Source organism: Propithecus coquereli, unplaced genomic scaffold, assembly GCF_000956105.1.
Source record: "Propithecus coquereli isolate 6110/MARCELLA unplaced genomic scaffold, Pcoq_1.0 Scaffold39, whole genome shotgun sequence".
Lineage (NCBI taxonomy): Eukaryota > Metazoa > Chordata > Mammalia > Primates > Indriidae > Propithecus > Propithecus coquereli.
In genome coordinates this window covers 1,336,556-1,355,203 of record NW_012149618.1, presented here as the reverse complement: position 1 = coordinate 1,355,203, position 18,648 = coordinate 1,336,556, and the positions used below count along the sequence as shown (strand labels likewise).

The 18,648-nt window shown below is 39.0% G+C and overlaps 1 protein-coding gene across 3 annotated transcripts in view; it reads left to right on the top strand.

Moving 5' to 3' along the window:
• Positions 1 to 18,648, top strand: part of DTNB (dystrobrevin, beta) — a 273,847-nt gene that overhangs the window by 206,487 nt on the left and 48,712 nt on the right. For all 3 annotated transcript variants that reach the window (XM_012652544.1, XM_012652543.1, XM_012652542.1), the window contains exons 11-12: positions 9,104 to 9,193; positions 13,004 to 13,091. In XM_012652544.1, the coding sequence (XP_012507998.1) occupies positions 9,104 to 9,193; positions 13,004 to 13,091 (178 nt within the window). The remainder of the gene's footprint in view (positions 1 to 9,103; positions 9,194 to 13,003; positions 13,092 to 18,648) is intronic.

The window sequence follows — 18,648 nt, the reverse complement described above, 5'->3', positions numbered from 1 at the left end:
GAACTCCTGAGCTCAAACAATCCGCCCGCCTCGGCCTCCCAGAGTGCTAGGATTACAGGCGTGAGCCACCGCGCCCAGCCCAGTTAGAGCTTTTTTACTTTCACTTGTACTTTGCAAGAAAGAAAAGTGGTTTTAAAGGCCAGAAGATGCCACAGTATAAAATTGTTTCTGAAGTATAGAAACATGACCAAGTTAAGAGATGAATTAACCAGATCTTCTGGATAACTTGCTGTAGCTTCTCCATCAGCACTTGCTGCTTCACCTTGCACTTTTTTGTATTGAGACAGCTTCTTTTCTTAAACCTCATGAGTCAACCTCTTTTCTTTTCTTCTGCAGCTTCCTCACCTCTGTCAGCCTTCATATAATTGAAGAGAGTTAGGGCCTTGCTCTGTATCAGGCTTTGGCTTAAGGGAATGTTGTGGCTGGTTTGATCTTCTATCAGACCAGTAAAACTTTCTCCCTATCAGCCATAGGCTGCTTTGCTTTCTTATCATCCTTGTGTTCACTGGAGTAGCACTTTTAATTTCCTTCAACAGCTTTTCCTTTGCATTCACAACTTGGCTAATTGTTCGGCCAAAGTGGCCTATAGCTTTTGGCTTATGTCAGCTTTAGACATGCCTTCCTCGCTAAGCTTAATCATTTCCAGCTTTCAGTTTAAACTGAGAGCTGTGCAACTCTTCCTTTCACTTGAACACTTATTGGCCATAGTAGGGTTATTAACTGGCCTAATTTCAATATTATTGAAATCAGGAAATAGGGAGGCCCAAGGAGATAAAGAGAGAAAGTGGGTAGAGCAGTCAGAACATACACATTCTTTGATTGAATTTGCTGTCTTATATAGGCTTATATGTTCATGGTGCCCCAAAACAATTACAATAGTAACATCAAAGATCACTGATCACAGATCACCGTAACATATACAAATAATGAAAAGTTTGAAATATCGTGAGAATTACCAAATGTGACACAGAAACATGAAGTAAGCACATGGTGTTGGAAAAATGGTGCCTATATTATAGATTTGCTCCACTCAGGGTTGCCATAAACCTTCAATTTGTTAAAAAAAAAAAAAAATGTGAAGTATGATAAAGTGAAGTACAATAAACGAGGTGTGCCTGTATTAAAATGGCTTTTTGCCTAGGTGCCAACATAAAGAGTTTATTTTGTTATCTACAGAATATAGTAGAATGACAAAAATCACAATCTGCTCATTTTTTAGATTGAGAACAACAGAGATGTTAGGGATCTTGAGAAAGGAGGTAAAATGAAACTGGTCAAGCCAGAAACTATCCACATGTGGACTCAGTGCACTGATACTCTTCCTCCCTGTGGAATGAGAAAAATCAAGTTTGTTTGCAAAGCAAGAATTAATGAGGGTTTAAGAAACAACTAGCATGTATTAATTCTTTATAAGAATCTCAAGTCAACACAAAAATTTTTTTCTCCAATTTTTTTTGAAAGACAGAAAAGCAGAGTAAGTGAAAATTAACACATGATCTTAGGGTGTCCTCGATGCTGGCAGATTTGCAAAACCTATCTGATAGCCTGGGCAGACTGCCAGTTTTCAGCTGCTTCTAGGCTGGGATTAGATTCTGTTTCCATTCAAGCATTTAAGGTAAACCTTTCACCAATTCTAACTCAGATTAGTACAAACAAAGTTTGAGTATTTCCAAGTCCATACTTAGAAACCTTAGTTTGAAAAATTGAAGCTGACAGAAGCATAGTAACCAATAAGTTATTTCTTCCTCTCACTGGACGGAGGTCCTGAACGTGACCCAGGGTCACATCCATTATGCACTGTCAGCGGAGCAGAGTGGAAAGAACAGGTTTGGGGAGAAAAACAGTGAGTTCAGTGTTGTCATGTTCAGATGGAGATGGCTGGGATACTAGGAATGAAGATGGGCTTTGTAGGTTTTGGATGTAGAGGGCTGAGGAAGAGGGTGGATAATTTTCCAGATTTCTTTGTAGCTTGAATTAAAGTACTTTTGGTCAAAACACAGGAGGAAGATTTGGGCAGGAAGATAGCAAGGTTATGTTGACTTGGGGGTGCCTGTGGGACACCAGGGAACCAGACCATAGCACGAGTTTTTGTAATTCATATTCTTCCAGCTACCTCAGATTCATACCAGCAAAGGGCATGCAAATACTTAGTCCCAACAAATGACCAATAGAACATACACTTGTACACACTCACACTTACTTTTTCCACCCCCACCCGTGGCATACTCTTCCTCTCACTACATGTATGTCTCTGTTTCTCTCTGATACACACATGAACACACACATACTTACTCTTTTTTACACATTTTTACATGTGCTCTGGAGGCTTTTAACTTAAATGCCTCTTGACCCTATCTCCTTTTTAGAAGCTGACTCAGCGTAGTTGCTGCTCTCAAGTGATGGTGGTGTACCACAGCCTTGCTTCAGATGATGATTTCTGTAGCAATGGTGAAATCCCCATGGTGATCCAGCCTGGGCCTACTATGTTTAACCACAGATTTTTTTTTTACTCCTTTTAATATCAAACTATTAAAATATTTCAGCTTACTTCAGCTAGTAAAGCAAATATTTAAAGCAAATCAGTGCTGTGGTACAGTTCTTAACTTTTTCATGGATCTTATTAGGAAATCTCCAGTCTCCTCCCCACTTCACCCCCAGTGCAATCTTTTCTTTGCAACCAGAGGAATTTTTTCTGAAGTGCAAATCTGATTATGTTATCCTGATTAAAACTTTCCAATGGCTCTTTTCTACAGCACTTTCTAATAGCATGGAAATGTTTGTGCTAACCAGTACAGAGCCACTAGTCACATGTGGCCATTGAGCACTTGAAATGTGACTAATGTGACAGAGAAAATGAATGTTTTATTTAATTGGAATTTAAGTAGCCCTGTGTAACTAGTGGCAGCATAATTCTACAGGATGAAGTTCCCATTCCTCAGTGTGGTTCACAAGACTGTTTCTGAGCTGACCCTTGCCAGCCCCTCCAGCCCCGCTTCATCCCACTCTCTCCGCTCGGCATCCATGCTTAAAAGCCCCCCAAGCAGGGGGCTGCGGTGCCACTTCTGCCTGTGGTGCCTCCCCATCCTTTCCCCTGGACCTCCTCTCTTTGTCATCTGATTCTTCCTTCTTGACTTATCCTCGACTCCTCCAGGAAGCCTTCCCTAGCACCCTAAAATAATACTAAGTGTTCTTCCTCTGTGAGCTGGAGTGTCTTGTACACACCGTTGTATTGTGGTTACCTGTTTGTTCTATGCCTTTCTAGATGATAAGCTCCTTGACTGTGAGGACTCCCCAGGCTTTATCCAGAAACTAATTGATTCCTTCTCTCCAGATCTGCTGCTGCTACCCCTTAATCAGTGCTTCATTTCCTAGGAAAGGGATTTTCTGTTTCAGTTATTAATATTTCAAATAAATAACATCTTATAACATTGCCTGCTTATTCCATTCAGAGCAGAGAAATAAGAAAGCTATTATTTTTCTATTATATATATGTTATATATACGTGTAATATTGCATTGCATTTCACGTGACTGTCTTGTAGAAAACCAAACTGATGACTAGTCTTTTATGTACTAGACCTGATTGATAGGGGGCCCTTACCTCACTGAGCTTATTTACTCAAGAGAAAGCGTACATGATACATGGAGGGGAGAGGTGGGGGGAGAAAGCAGAAGAACTACGTAAGTTTTCATTATGATTTCTATTTGGCAAAGATTTTTGATGCATTTAGTATTGGGAAAGAGGTCATTTGGCAAATTTAGATAACTTCATCACCTCACCATCTCATCAAGATGAGTTTCCTCTGGGCCTATTCATGCAGGGAAGGTGAATGGTGGTGAATGGCTCTTACAGAGCCCCATGTCACTCCAGCTACTTAATCCTGTCCTTACTCTCTACAGAGAAGCTGTAGCGAACCTGGCACATCAGTGGGCTTATTTGTCTCTCTCACAGGCTCTCACTGGACAGCATGATTTTTTCTCATTAGCTTGTAATGCAGTGAGGACACAGACTGCGCTCTGGAACAGAGTTGATTGCATCAGGCTGTAGCCCATAGGGCAGAGAGCTGTCATGAGGATGTCTCCCCCGACTCCTTTCCCTCTGTGTAGGTTATAGTCCTTTGAGGAGGGATAATCCAGACAGATCTCTCCACACTAATGCCTTGACATTGTGGCTTTCTTAGTGACAGAAGAGAAAAGGAACTTACTTGCTCTGAGAATTATTTATGGTGTGCTACAGGATCACATGTTAAAGAAGAGTGACATTTCTTGCCCTGTGGATCTGAGAGTCTCAGGCATTTAGAAACCAGTTAATATGTTTTACTGCACATTAATGAATGTGTTTCTACATATTACATTGATATAACAGGACATAATGTGGCACACTGTGATCCAAAGCCATTGTCTTCTACAAGAACTCTACTTTAAAATGCCGCTTTCAGTGCTAATCCCTATCCTGTATTTGCTCACAAAGGGTTTTCTTGCTAAAGTGACTGATTATTCTGGGTGTTTAGATTTTAACTAGAATCTTTCTGTACATATTTCTGCTCCCTTGGTGGGTCCCATCACAAATTTCTCCCGCTGTGACAAGACTATTGACACCTCTCCAATCAGGACTTTCCAAAGTCAGAGAATTGTCTTATATTTTACTGTTGGAATCAGCTGGCTTTGCATATTTATTGTAATGGTCACTGAAAGGCTCTCTGAGCTTCTCACATAGCATTTCTATTAGATCTTCTGTGTAGTATCTTCCTTCAGGTGTCTTGGTTTATTTGAAGTTTTGGAGACCAGTCTATGAGAAAGATGACAGTGGTCTTATCCCTCCTAGCCTTACATTTTAGCAGATGAAAAAGAAAAACAAGTAGATTGAAGTTTAGATTGAAACAGACTGGACTGAAAGGGATTCCAAGTGACTGAAGTAACCCTAAATTCCAGTGCGGAGCTGATGTTTGGTCCCTTCCTTCCTGGGTTTCCTGACTCTTGTGTTGGGCCTTCTTCCCTTTGCTCCCACTTTAGTGATCCCACATCTGATCTCCTACCCAATCAGTCTGTACTACAAATTATTAGAAAAATGATCTGATATAAGAAAAAACTTTTTAAAAGAAATTAGACAATAAGTAGTGTAGGATTGATCCCTGGGGGAAGGAAAGCAAAGGAGGAGAGCCCTATGATTATTCAGGCTTCCTTCCTGGAGGCATTTGCCAAGCTCTAGCATAGAATACAGGCAGGGCAAGGCAGTCTTGCTGAGATAAGAACACAGAAGTTGGAGTTTGGGGAGGCTGGAATTTCCCAGGCATAATACCAGAGAGGAGGAAGTTGTGCAGAGGACGAGCTCCATAAATCTGCATAGAGGTCCCCTTGAGTCCTTGGCTGAAAACTGAGCTGTATTTGCATAGAACAAGACTTGACAAGACCAGGTAAAGAACAACTTCCTGGGAAAGAACAACTTGTGGGGAATGGAACACAGAAAAACTACCTGAGTTCACACAGATGTTTGAGTTCTAACCAATCAGAGTAAAAAGACATCATTGAATACTTGGGACATTCAGTAAAGGCCCCAGAAAGGCCACATCTTAGGAGCAGGGCCAAAATAGCCCTCTATAAAGGTTACTCTAAATATGTACTAATGAAGCTTAAACACAAGCCTCAAAAGGATCAAGCTGGTCCACAAGTAAATTAACTGACTACTGGATTCTTTAATGGAAGACAACAAAATCCAGACATTTAACAACATAAATTCACCATTTCTATCATGCAGTAAAAAGTTAGAAGACATAGGAAAAAGCAGGAATGCAGGACCTGAAACCAGGAGAAAAATTAGTCAATAGAACCAGGGCCAGAAATGACAGACATGATGCAATTAGCAGACATAGACTTTAGAATGCCATGACAATATCAAGAATGTAAAGGCAGATACGAACATAACAAGGAGAGAAATGGAAGAAATAAAAAAGAACCAAATGTAAATATAAATAGGAATTTTCTGCATACATGTTCTACTTCAATAAAAATTTTAAAATAAAAAAAAAATGGAGCTCCTGTAGTTGAAAAGGATAATACCTAAAAGGAAAAGTCAATGGATGGATTTAATAGTAGATCAGAAATTACAGAACAAAAGTTCACTAAACTTAAAGATGTAGCAATACAAACTATCCAGAGTGAAGCACGAAGAGAAAAATGGCTGAAAAGTGAAGAGCCTTGTTGACCTGTATTTCAATGTCAAGCAGTCTAACAGAAAGGGGAGAGAGAAAAATATTTAAGGAAAAATGTTTTCCAAATTTTCAAATAAATTTTTACGACTTTGACAAAAACTGTAAACGTACAGATATAAGAAGCTCTCTGTGTAAGCAGGATAAACACAGAGAAAACCATACCAAGGCACGTCAGAATCAAATTGCTGAAAACCAGTGATAAAGAGGACATACTAAAAACAGCTAGAGAAAAAAAGACATGTTACACATGAGGAAGCAAAGATAAGAATTATCGATGACTTCTCATTAACAACAATACAAGCCATGTTCTCACTTATAAGTGGAAGCCAAATCGTGTACACATGGCCACAGTGTGTGGAATGATGGAGAGTGGAGACTTGGCAGGTGCAGGGGTCAGAGGAGTTGGATGATGAGAAGTTATGTAATGGGTACAATGTATGTTATTCAGGTGATGGATACCCTAAAAGCCCTCATTTCACCACTAAGCAATCTATGCATATAACAGAATTACACTTATACCCCATTAATTTATACCAAAAAAACAAAAAACAATGCAAGCCAGAAGAAAATGGAATGATACCTTGAGAGCACTGAAAGAACTTATTTTTTTCCAATCTAAAATGTATATTTCCTAGCTCAAAAGCAGTGACAGTCTAGAAACAGTGAGCACCTTAGTACCCTAATTATGGTCCCTAAATATTCTTTCCCAGTAAAGGGAACTAGGGATCCTGAGAAGAATGGTTGATTCCAAGTCTTGGGCAGGATACAAGACAAAACTGGGGCATCTTATTGTGCCAGAAAGGAAGAAAGCTAATAAGGTCTAATGGATAATATCAAAAGAACACAGGAGGCTCCCACTGGCCAATGGTAGGATAATTTGAGCATCCAAAAGATGATTGGAATGAATTGAAGCACATCAGATATATAAAAATCCGTGAATTCATAATGATACTTAAAAATTCTTTGATAACCATTGGATGTTACTAGTGCATTAACTCATTGTTCTGAATGTTGTTAAATAATGGGAAATATCAACCATTTGTTTTACCTTTCCTTAATGAGTAGTATTTCAAGATAAACAAATAGAGGAAGTTAATAAGTGCATAAAATTAGAAAAGTCAGCATTTTGTTACCCCTAATGAAACAATGAATCTGGGCAAGAATCATCAGTAAATGGTAAACCCATTAGGTGAAAAATTGATGAAGAACTTTATAATGGATAGATGTTGACCAATAACATCTGAATCTACTGGTCAATATTTACATTCCATTCCATTATGTACTTCCTTTTTGATTTACAAGTATACTATATTCCCTATAATCAAAACCAAAATACAGATGGTCTCCAACTTACAATGTTTCAATTTAGGATTTTTCAACTTATAATGGTGCAAAAGCAATACACATGTGATAGAAACTGTACTTCAAGTACCCATACCACCATTCTGTTTTTCACTTTCAGTGTAGTATTCAACAAATTGCATGAGCTATTCAACACCTTATTATAAAATTAGATGATTTTGCCCAACTATAGGCAAATGTAAGTGTTTTGAGTACATTTAAGGTAGGCTAGGCTAAACTAGGATGTTTGGTAGTATATTAAATGCATTTTCAACTTACAATATTTTCATCGTAAGATGAGTTTATCAGGATGTAACTCCATCACAAGCTGAGGGGCATCTGTAAAAGCAAAAACTGTAGGCAAGCATCTAGATCTAACTACAGGGGATAGAGAAACAAGTTAAATGACACCACAGGAAACAAGTCAAATCCAGAATGTTGGGTAGTCTACAAGATAACCTAGTTTCTTTACAAATAAATGACATAAAACAAACAGGGAAAAGAGAGAATGGTTATAGGTTAAAACAGGAACATATCAATCAAATACAAACATAAAAGAACATATCAACCAAATGCAAAATGGAGACCTTGTTTAGATCTTGATTTTAACTATAAAAGAACATTTTTTAAGACTTGACATTTTCAAATGGGCTGGGATATTAAAACATTTTTGTCATTTTTTTTGGTGTGATAATGGCATTGAGATAATGTGAAATGTTTTCACTATCTGAGAGAGGTACAGGCTCCAGTACTCCCAAGTGAAATCACTGCGTGGGATCTGCTTTAGCTACCCTTCCCTGCATAGAAAGTCACGGGAAGGAAGAATAAATTAAACAAAAGTGACAAAATGTTGATATTCATTCAAGTTTCATGAGGGGTAGTCATTAGATTACTCTCTTTTGTGCAGATTTTAACATTTCTGTAGTAAAAACTTAAAAAAGACCACATGTTTAAGGACCTTCCAAATATCTATAAGAGAAAGCCTCACTCAGAATGAATAGTGTTGTACAATTCTAACGAGTTTGGTTCAAGTACCAATTATTTGGGAGAAAATAGTCTGATGCTAAAGACTATTTTATTTCCTTATAGAAATAAAAATATTTAACTTGATAACATAATACTGAAAATTCTCAATATAGAGAAAAGCTATAAAGGCATAACATTAGGGGGTTGTAGTGTATTTAATAGATTCACTGTGCCTCAGTTGTCCTGCCAGAGGCCACTGCCTTACAAGCACATCCATCACAGAGCCCCAAACCTGGACAAAAGTGGTAAGTAAAGCTCCTGGTGACTCCTCGGGAAGTCCTTCTCAAGGACTGTGATGTCAGTCGGCCAGAGCCATTTCTAAAGGACTGCTTTTGTTCAAGGATTTGCAAGACGGATACCTGATGGTCTAATATCATATTCCATTATGCATTTTGGTTTTTTATTGTTTTCTTTATCATGATTTATTATTTTTTAAGTTTTTCTTTGACATTTGCTCATTTTAATCCATGTTCATTTCTTCTTCTGTGTTTGTGTCACCCTTGCTGTCTTTGCCTCCATTGTTCCTAGGTTACAGTATAGCCAGGATATACCCAGTCACTTGGCCGATGAGCATGCGCTGATAGCCTCCTATGTGGCCCGTCTGCAGCACTGTGCACGGTCAGTGGTGGTGCAGCAGCAGCAGGCGGGTAGCCTGGGGGTGATCAGAGGGAGGGAGAGCTGTGTTGCCTGGGGTTGCCAGCTGGAAAAATCTCTGCATGTGGGGTTTTTCTTGAGCAGCTACCAGCTATGTTTGGCAGAGTTGAAATAATTGGTAAAGCATTAGCTTCTACAAGAAAGGGAGCCTTGCCAAGCCCAGGCACTTACCTAAACAGAGTCAGAAATTCTCCCTTAAACCAGGGTTCACTTCCTTAAGCTTACACCTAAAGAGTATAGAAACCTCTGAGAAAGATCTGCAGTTCCAAAGATATAATATTCACAGAGTTATTTGATGCAGCCTCTTCCTGTTCATTCTTACCTAAATAATGAAATCTTTCTATTGACATTCAAAGGTTGATCAACCCACATATAGCTCACTTTTTCTAATCTGGGGGCTTTGATACCATCACCCAGCAGAAATCTATCATTGTTGGTTATTTAAATACCAGTGATTCCCAGCAGTGGTACTGGATCATTGTCATCTGAGGGGCTTTTGTCCCAAACTATATATACCTCCTCCTATTATAATAATTATATATTATAATGGCTCCACATACCCCTTACCCTGAAAACTACCATGGTAGTGACTCACTGTTAATATGGGAATGTGACTGATTCTTCAGTGGGTCGTTATGGAAAAACATTTGATAACTGTTAACTATGGTAAAGTTAATTCTTTTTTTTAAAGAGTTAGTACCGAACAAAGTGCTATTCCATTTAGGCAGACGCTAAGCCTCCTGCCCGCTCTATGCCCACACCCATCACCATTCTTCAGGGAGTATGACAGGTAAAGTTTAAATAACTAACACCATCCCTCCCCCTAACAGCAAAAAGGAGTCATAATGCCAAACAACTTGTAAAACCCTGCTTTGAGATTCTTATTCTTAGAGAGAAAAACATAATTTATAACCTACACACAGAGGCTAGAGCCTTAAATTTTTATCTTAGTTTTATCCATAGCATGCCGTGGTTCCTTGGGGAAGTCATCTGACCTCACTCCTACTCCCCATGGTAATAGAAGAATAAATTAATAATCAGTGGGGAAATATACATATGAAAAGGACTGTTTTTAATATTATGCATTGTACCACCTCCCATAGTTTTCCCAGTATGACTAAATAACATTATTCTGGGGCATTTAACCTATCCCTAAAGCCTTAGGGAAATTGTAGGTTCTCTAACATCCCAAGTATGTTTAATAGGCTTACCCTATAGGAGGGAAGGAAGGGGCAGATAATTGTGCAATGTAGCAAGAGTGTCTCATTATCCAACAGATGATTTTTGTACACTCTGTCCCAGCCTCTTAGTCTCTAGGAATAGAGTTGTTTCACCCCAGGCAGGACAAATTATGTTTGCCCTTACTGATTAAAAGTTTCCATGATAAAAATAGCAGTGGAGGCCGGGCGCGGTGGCTCATGCCTGTAATCCTAGCTCTCTGGGAGGCCGAGGCGGGCGGATTGTTTGAGCTCAGGAGTTCGAAACCAGCCTGAGCAAGAGCGAGACCCCGTCTCTACTAAAATTAGAAAGAAATTAATTGGACAACTAAAAATATATAGAAAAAATTAGCCGGGCATGGTGGCGCATGCCTGTAGTCCCAGTTACTCGGGAGGCTGAGGCAGGAGGATCGCTTGAGCCCAGGAGTTTGAGGTTGCTGTGAGCTAGGATGATGCCACGGCACTCTAGCCGGGGCAACACAGTGAGACTCTGAAAAAAAAAAAAAAAAATAACAGTAGAATGTTTGACATTACCTGGTAATTTAGCCCAAGAAGATTTATGGTAGGTTTAGCTCAGGTCCTCAAGTCTTACCTAGGCTCCCAGAGCACAAATGGGTGACCAGTAGGAGAATAGGATGAGTGGCCCTGGGAGAATATGATGAGTGGGTAAGTAAGTACTGCATCTCTGCGTGATTTATAGTCTAAGGAACTGAGCCTCACACTTCCTCGAAGAAGTCAGAAACTTCCTGGTTAACTATTCTGAAAGTGAACGTCAACTCAAACAGAAGAATAAGGAGCCTTTCTAATTGCCCCCAGATAATTTTCGTTGACCTCAAAACCTCTCATCAACACACGGTTCTAGTTTCTGGCTAGAAAGCATAGCCAATTAAAGCAGCCATGTCATCCACACTCATGTATAGACAAATAGGATTAACCTTCCTAAGGAGATGGAATGTGATAGAGAAAAAGGAGCTCTTTTGTACAAAGGAAACTCTTGTATCCCTTACCAAATAAGAGAGGTCAGCCACTTTAGGCCCGACTTCATAGGCTACCAGTCCCTCCATACTATTATCCACTTGTATTGTTAAATATTCATTTTTGTTGTTTTTTTATTTAAAAGACAAAGTTAGGTCTCTTATTTCAGACAGATACCTTTAAGGCACAAATATTATAGTTCATCTCTGACCTTAGGACCTTGACCCATTAGTATTAAAGCCAACTGATGGTAGCATGTTCTTATTACAAGATCATCTTTTGAGAGGACGATTATACATGCTGGAGACTGACATTTGCACACCTGAAGTTATAGAGTTGACAAATGTCATAGTCAGAAGACTTATAGCACATTTTAAAAAGTTCATCCTTGAACTTTGACTATGTTAAGCCTAAAGAATTAGCCACAGAGATAGGGGGAAAAAATCTCGAAACAATACAGCCAGTTCTATATATGAAAATATCAGACAGCTCTTTATTCATTTAGCCTCACCCTTCCCATATTCCCCTCATTAATTATAACAAGGTTTGATGAGTATTGAACTCATGTCTTTACATTTTTACATATTTCTTGTCATACTGCTAAATTCTGATCAAGGGGTTTTGGAAACTCCAAGAATGTAGGGCCAAAGTAGAGGCAAGCCACAACAGCCACTTCTGATCAGTCAGTCATCATCATCATCACAATTACCTTAAAGCATCTGCCAGTCTTAAACAAAGAGAATCATATAGCCATAGTCCCTATTAATCAAGGACTGCCTTAATATAGATAAATGGCACTTGACATAACAAATTAGTGAGTTATTTCAGAATCAGCGAAAGGTTCCATATTAGCATCCAGTGTACACAGAGCAAGCCTGCTACTCAAGAACTCTTTTTTCATCTAAGTGCCACATTAGCTGATGTCCCATCTGGGGGGGTCTTTAAATTTTTAGAGTGCCGGTACTCTTGTTAAAGAGTAATAGATTAAACTAATTCACTCTGAGATGGGGCTATAGTTGTAGAATGAGCATAGTAAAAAATGAGAAAGAGGCATTAAGAGGGAATCTTTGATCCCATGGAATCTTCTCCACCTGTATAATGTGTTCAGCCTGCCCTGGCCAGGGTTCCCCACTTCTCCTCAGCCAGGGTCAAGTATACTTTTTCTCAGCCCTCTGTTTTTCATGATACTTTAGTTTTCTCTTGGCCTTTTTGAATTCAAGATCTAAGTCTAAAAAGTCTAGGTCTAGGTCTAAAACATTTTCAAAACATTTGGTTAGAAATCCCTGTCCCAGACTTTGTGGGTGCCCTGTCTTTTCTTAGTCCCTCCATTAAAAAAGAAATGCCCCCTTTGATTGTGGGGCAGCAGTGGGGATGTGCTGCTGAAGAGGAATGACACGTGTGGCCTCATCATTTCTCCAAATCCCCTTTTATCTCAGAAGACCATTAGTACCTATGACCCAAGCCTCCATTTCTTTTGTTATCATTCTTTTTTACAAGCTTTTCTTCATCCATTCTTTCTAAGAATGGAGCATGAATAGGGGATGTTTAATAGATACCTGTTGAATTTTTATTTCCTTGGCAGTGTTCTTGATAGTCCTAGCCGACTGGATGAGGAACACCGGCTTATAGCTCGCTATGCTGCCCGGCTGGCTGCAGAAGCAGGAAACATGGTAAGTAAAGAGAGGATCCTAGCAGAGTAGCAGAAATTAGCATTACTTTAATATACAAATGGTAGGGGGATAGTAAACATGAAATTCAGGAGAGTGGGTACCTCAGGTACAAGAGGAAGAGGGGAGTATGTTTAGGGAGGAGATTGAGGGGGCCTTTTATTTTGTGTTCTCTGTTTAAAAAATGAATCAAGAAAAATCAAAGAGAATTTAGTTCTTCAAAAAGATCAAAAAAATTAATAAACTCCTAATAATACTGATCAAGTAAAAAAGGAGAAAATACAAATTACTAATATCAGGAATGAAAGAAGGGATATCACTATAGATCCTATAGGCGTTAAAAGTGTGAGACGGGAATATTATGAACAACTTTTTCCCAATAAATTTGACAACCTTGATAACTTCAATTTAGACAAATTCCTTGAAAGACACAAATTAATAAAACCGACATAAGAAGAAATGAAAAATCAAATAGTTCTATATCTGTTGAAGAAACTGAATTCAGGCTGGGCACAGTGGCTTACTTAGGCCTGTAATCCTAGCACTCTGGGAGGCCAAGGCAGGAGGATTGCTTGAGATCAGGAGTTCGAGACCAGACTGAGCAAGAGCAAGACCCCGTCTCTTCTAAATATAGAAAAAATTAGCCTGGCATGGTGCCACGTGCCTATAGTCCCAGCCACTGGGGAGGCTGAGGCAGGAGGATCGCTTGAGCCCAGGAGTTTGAAGTTGCAGTGAGCTATGATGACACCACTGCACTCTAGCCAGGCAACAGAGTAAGACTGTGTCTCAACAAAAAAAAATAAAATACTATACCAAAAAGAACTAAAAGAAAAAATAAAGACCCGTTTTAACAAGAACTGAGAAAGGTCACAGTAAGATTTATACTAAACAAATAATACTAATAGGTGATATTTGTTGACTATTCACTCTATGCCAGTCATTATTCTAAGTGCTTTGCATAGATTAGCTAACTTACTATTCAAAACAATCTTGTGAGGCAATTAAGTCTCAAAGAGACAAAGGCACTACTCAGGGTTACATAGTTTGTAAGTGGTCAAGCTGAGACTGGAATAGTATTCTGTCTCCTAACTACTGAGATTTAACTACTGAAGGTTGTAGTTCAGGAGGAAAGGAATTAAACCTAGAAACAAAGAGTGAGATGGAAGGAGGAATGATCTGAAGCCAAAACAAGGGACTGTGCCTGCATTAACCACATAAAGAGAATGGAATGTGTGCCCAGTTGGGTATTTCAGCATATGTAATGGCCCTGAGGTTGGAGGTCACATGACCTGAAGATGGCACTGTGGCCAGAACACAATAGAGCCCAACACTGGATTAAAGAGAGGCCCTCCAGCTCGTGCAGGGCCATGTTTTACAAACCCAGAATATCAACTTTAGAAATGTGTATTATTTTATGTTTACTTCTTCATAGAGTTACGAAAGCTGCAAATGGGGATTATCACTTTGTTTCTCCCCCCAAAAAAGTAATTTATCCCCTTGGGTTTGTTTAAATTTCAAAATCCTTTTCTTGAGAATCTAACGTCAGCTCACATATCTGACTCTAACATTACAACTCTAAAGGTTAGTGAAGTGGAACAGACTGGAAAAAGTCTGAGAAAAAGAAAAGTGCTATTTGATTAGTTAAACTTTACACATGTCCTCAGTCACAACTGTTCAAGTTATTTTAGAAATTGAAATGTATAAATAAATTTGTTGAGATAGGCCATGCTGTGATTGAATTTTTAAAATTAAGTATATGTAATACCTTATATGGTCTCATTGACTTTATATAGTACTTTTTCAATATTCTAAATGAAAGCTTCAAAGTCATTTGACCCTGAAAAGGAGATTCCAGTACTTCTGTACTGCAAACAAGATAAGTCTCCTTATACCTGATAGTTTCTGATGCCAGTTCTCTTATTCTTATGAAAATGATCATTGATAGAATGGTCTTGAGTATGAATACTGATATGGTCCTTTTATCTACAGTTTATTTTGCAAAATGTAGTTGTCTTTTAAATATTGGGTCTCAAAGGATTCTTCTTGACTAAGATTCGTGTTAAACAGAAGACTACTAATCCCCTAATCTCACACTGATACAAGTGTTTTGCATAAAGTGGGTGTAGTGCTCACAAGAATTTATTTATAGCCTTCCAGATAAGCTTGATTTTTTTCAAAAGCCTTCTTCCACACCATCACATCACTTGAGCAGCCAGCAGCGCACCCTGTAGAGTGCCACAGCTTCTCCCTAGATGGGAGCAGGGCCACAGAAGCCTCTTCAGGCTGACCTTTGAAGAAAGACATTTTAGGTTGCTTACATGAGCCAGGAGAGCTAATTTGTTTTCCTGAAGTGCCAAAGTTGCTTTAAAGAAAAAACAAAAATGTGTGGTAAATCACAGTAGTAATAGCAAATTCTTAAAGCTTCATCACAAACATCACCAGCATTGGATGGGATCAGATGTTTGGTTTACCTTTAAGGTGGGTTTTTTTTTTTTTTCTTTATGAAAACACTTAAAACTCATTATGGAAAACTTGGAAAAAAGGTGAAAGAAAGGAGAAACCATCACCCATTGTCATATTACCTCACACTTGCACGTTTCTGAGAAGCCTTCTTTGAGAGAGTGGGGCCCCAGCCTTTACAGCCCTGTCATCTTCTGGATCATGTTCCAGCTTATACTTCTGGCATGCACCATTCCAGAGGTATCCTCATAGCTTCCTAAGATTAAAGATTAGCAGTATCCTGTGGTGTTTTGCACACATTCAGTGACTCCAACCCCCCCTCCCCCAGAATAGTCATTGTTAAACCTGGCCACATATTATAATCATGTATGAAGCATTTTATAAAAAACATACAGATCCTTGGCTTTGCCTCAGACCTGCTGAATCAGAATCTCTGGAGTCAGGGCCCATCGATCTTTATTGAAAAAAAGAAAGAAAAGAAAACTCCCAGACTTAAGATTTACAGTTAGCTCGGGAACCACAGCCTTAACCAACATTATTGCATTTTTGAGAAAGAGTAATAATCCATAGCCCTCCAGTTAGCCCAGGTGAATTGGATGACGGGCAGACTGCCCCTGGGATAGGAAGAAGGCCTAGTTGATACCAGGCACGTCTCTTTGGGACGTGTCCTGCTGAGTTCATACGGATGGGAGCCTCCAGTCTCTTTTCGGGAGGCTCCCCAAATGCATACTGCTGGGTTACAGTTTGCTGACTGTGTCAGCTTTCCTTGGTTTGATATCATTTTCCCAATTTGACTCAAAGGGGCCTTGTTTCTTATCTTGTATTTTTCAGATGTGTCTCCATCTCATTAAAGATGATGGAGCTCTGAGAGCACGCTCATGTAACAAGGGAAGTTAGAGGCATGTTATCCTTCCTAGGGTTAAAGGGACTTCAACACCTTATTCTCACGCAATAGTAAATGGATCTCACTCTTGGGAGTCTTTATTCTCAAATACGAAAGCTTTAACTCTTAAAATAAGGCCCTCCAATCCCTGACATTTTTTGCCCCTCATTGCTCTGGCCTTAATTATCTATCCACTCAACCTAACAGTTGCATTCATTGTTAGGTACTTGATTATTATTTAACTTTTAGGTGATCTCTCATCTTTTGTCTCCTAAACTCATCCAGCTTATACTTCTATGGCATTTAAGAAGTCTTTTCTCTACAGAGGTGACCCTGCCTAATTGCTTTGACCTAATAATAAAATTAGAAGTAATAGCTACCATTTTGAGAGCCATTTGTATTTATAACCTTGTGCTGCATGTTTTAGAAACATTATGTCTGGTTCTCACAGCAACTCTGGAAGATAGGTAGGATTCCTAATGTGACTTTACAAATGAGGAAACTGAGGCACAGAAAGGTTAAATTACCTTGCCCCAGGTCCCCCAGCTAGACTTGAGATTCAAATACAGGGCATGTGACTTTATATATGAGTGTAGTTTCCTTAAATACTTCTCTGAGGTCACTTTACATATTTACAGTCAGTTAGATAGATATACACAACTGGTGTTTGACTTATATATAACCAATGATTTTGATATTTGGTGTTAAGTAAATTGGTCTACCCTAGATGTATAGGGATTGTTCCATAGTGCCCCAGTTTTGTCTGTTTTGACCAGGTAAAGAACTCTGGTTGCTAGAGCACTGCTTCCAGCCTTGGGTGCACGTTGAAATCACCTGAGCAGTTTTAAAAAAATACTGATGTCTGAGCCTACTTCTAGAGATCGATTTAACTGGTCTTGGATAATAGAGCCTGGGCACTGAGATTTTTAAAACTCTCCAGGTGATTGTAATGTGTGGCCAGGTTGATAACCACTGAGAGCAGTGTTTCTGAACTGGGGATAAGCCACAGTCCCCTTAGCTGAGAGCCGTTTTAGAGGGCACAAGGCAATCATTTTAGTTTCTTTGTTACCCCTCAAGTTCCTCTCCATAGTCTGCCCCTGGCTGAGGCACTTGTACTTTTACTCTTTCGTGCCACGTTTTGCCCTTCAGAATGCCCCTCATGAGCTCACGTTGGACTAAAACATACTAACTGTTGTTGAGACTTCAGTTGAGCTTACCAAATAAAAGCTAAATCTCTGAGCTTATTTTAAAAGTTCAAAAATCTAAACCCCGAAGTTCCCTTGATTTCTGAAACCTGGATGGTCTGGAATAGGTTGAGGAAAAAATCTATTTAGGAAAAAGCTGAAAAGGTGCATGTCATCATCTTCCTAGCCAGAATGCAGATTAAATACCATCTCTATCCTAACTTTCTAGGAAACCTTATTTTCATTTTCACGGCTTAGCAATGCCTATTATTGCTGTAGTAATGCCTATGATGCCTGAGTGTCTTTGAAGAAAATATTTCTGGTTCTTTCTTAGGATTTAGGTTTCACTGATTAAAAATAATCCTGGCTTTGAATTTGATATAGGCTTGCAACTTTTCAGTTTTGTAAGTTTTGTTAAGACCTTGATAAATTTTTTATTATTTCAGAGGTGATCAAGAAACTTCTTGAAAGAACAAATTCTACTTAGTGATACGAGACCTACATGAAAGAATTGATTAGATACTCCCAGACTTCCCCATTCTCCACTGCCCTAACATATGATATTGAGTTGCTAATGTCCACATCCGTCACCAGAGAAAATTCATTTATCACATGACATTGCCTCATTAAAGTTGTCAGCATAACTTTACCAAATAGGTTATATAACAGAGATGAAGTCACTGGTATAGAATAATATTCAGAATGTGACATTAGAAAATCACAGTGGCAAAATATTTTTTATGTTGTTGAATAAAAAAGAATTGAGAGAATTAAACCACGGATCTAGAAGCAAGTGAATTATCTCTATGATATCTATGAGTAATGCTACTTTTGCTGCCACTGCCAGATTATAGGGCAACCATGAGTCCATCCCTAGGGCTATTCTGAGCTCCTTGGGAAATGGTCCCAACTGGGTTTTTCCAGTAAACTCTAGTTTAATACAGAGTTGCCTCAGGATGTTCACTAAAAGTTTAGGCTGGCTCTGGATTCCCAGAAAAGGTTCAAAGAATAGGGCTGTTACACATGTAGGTTC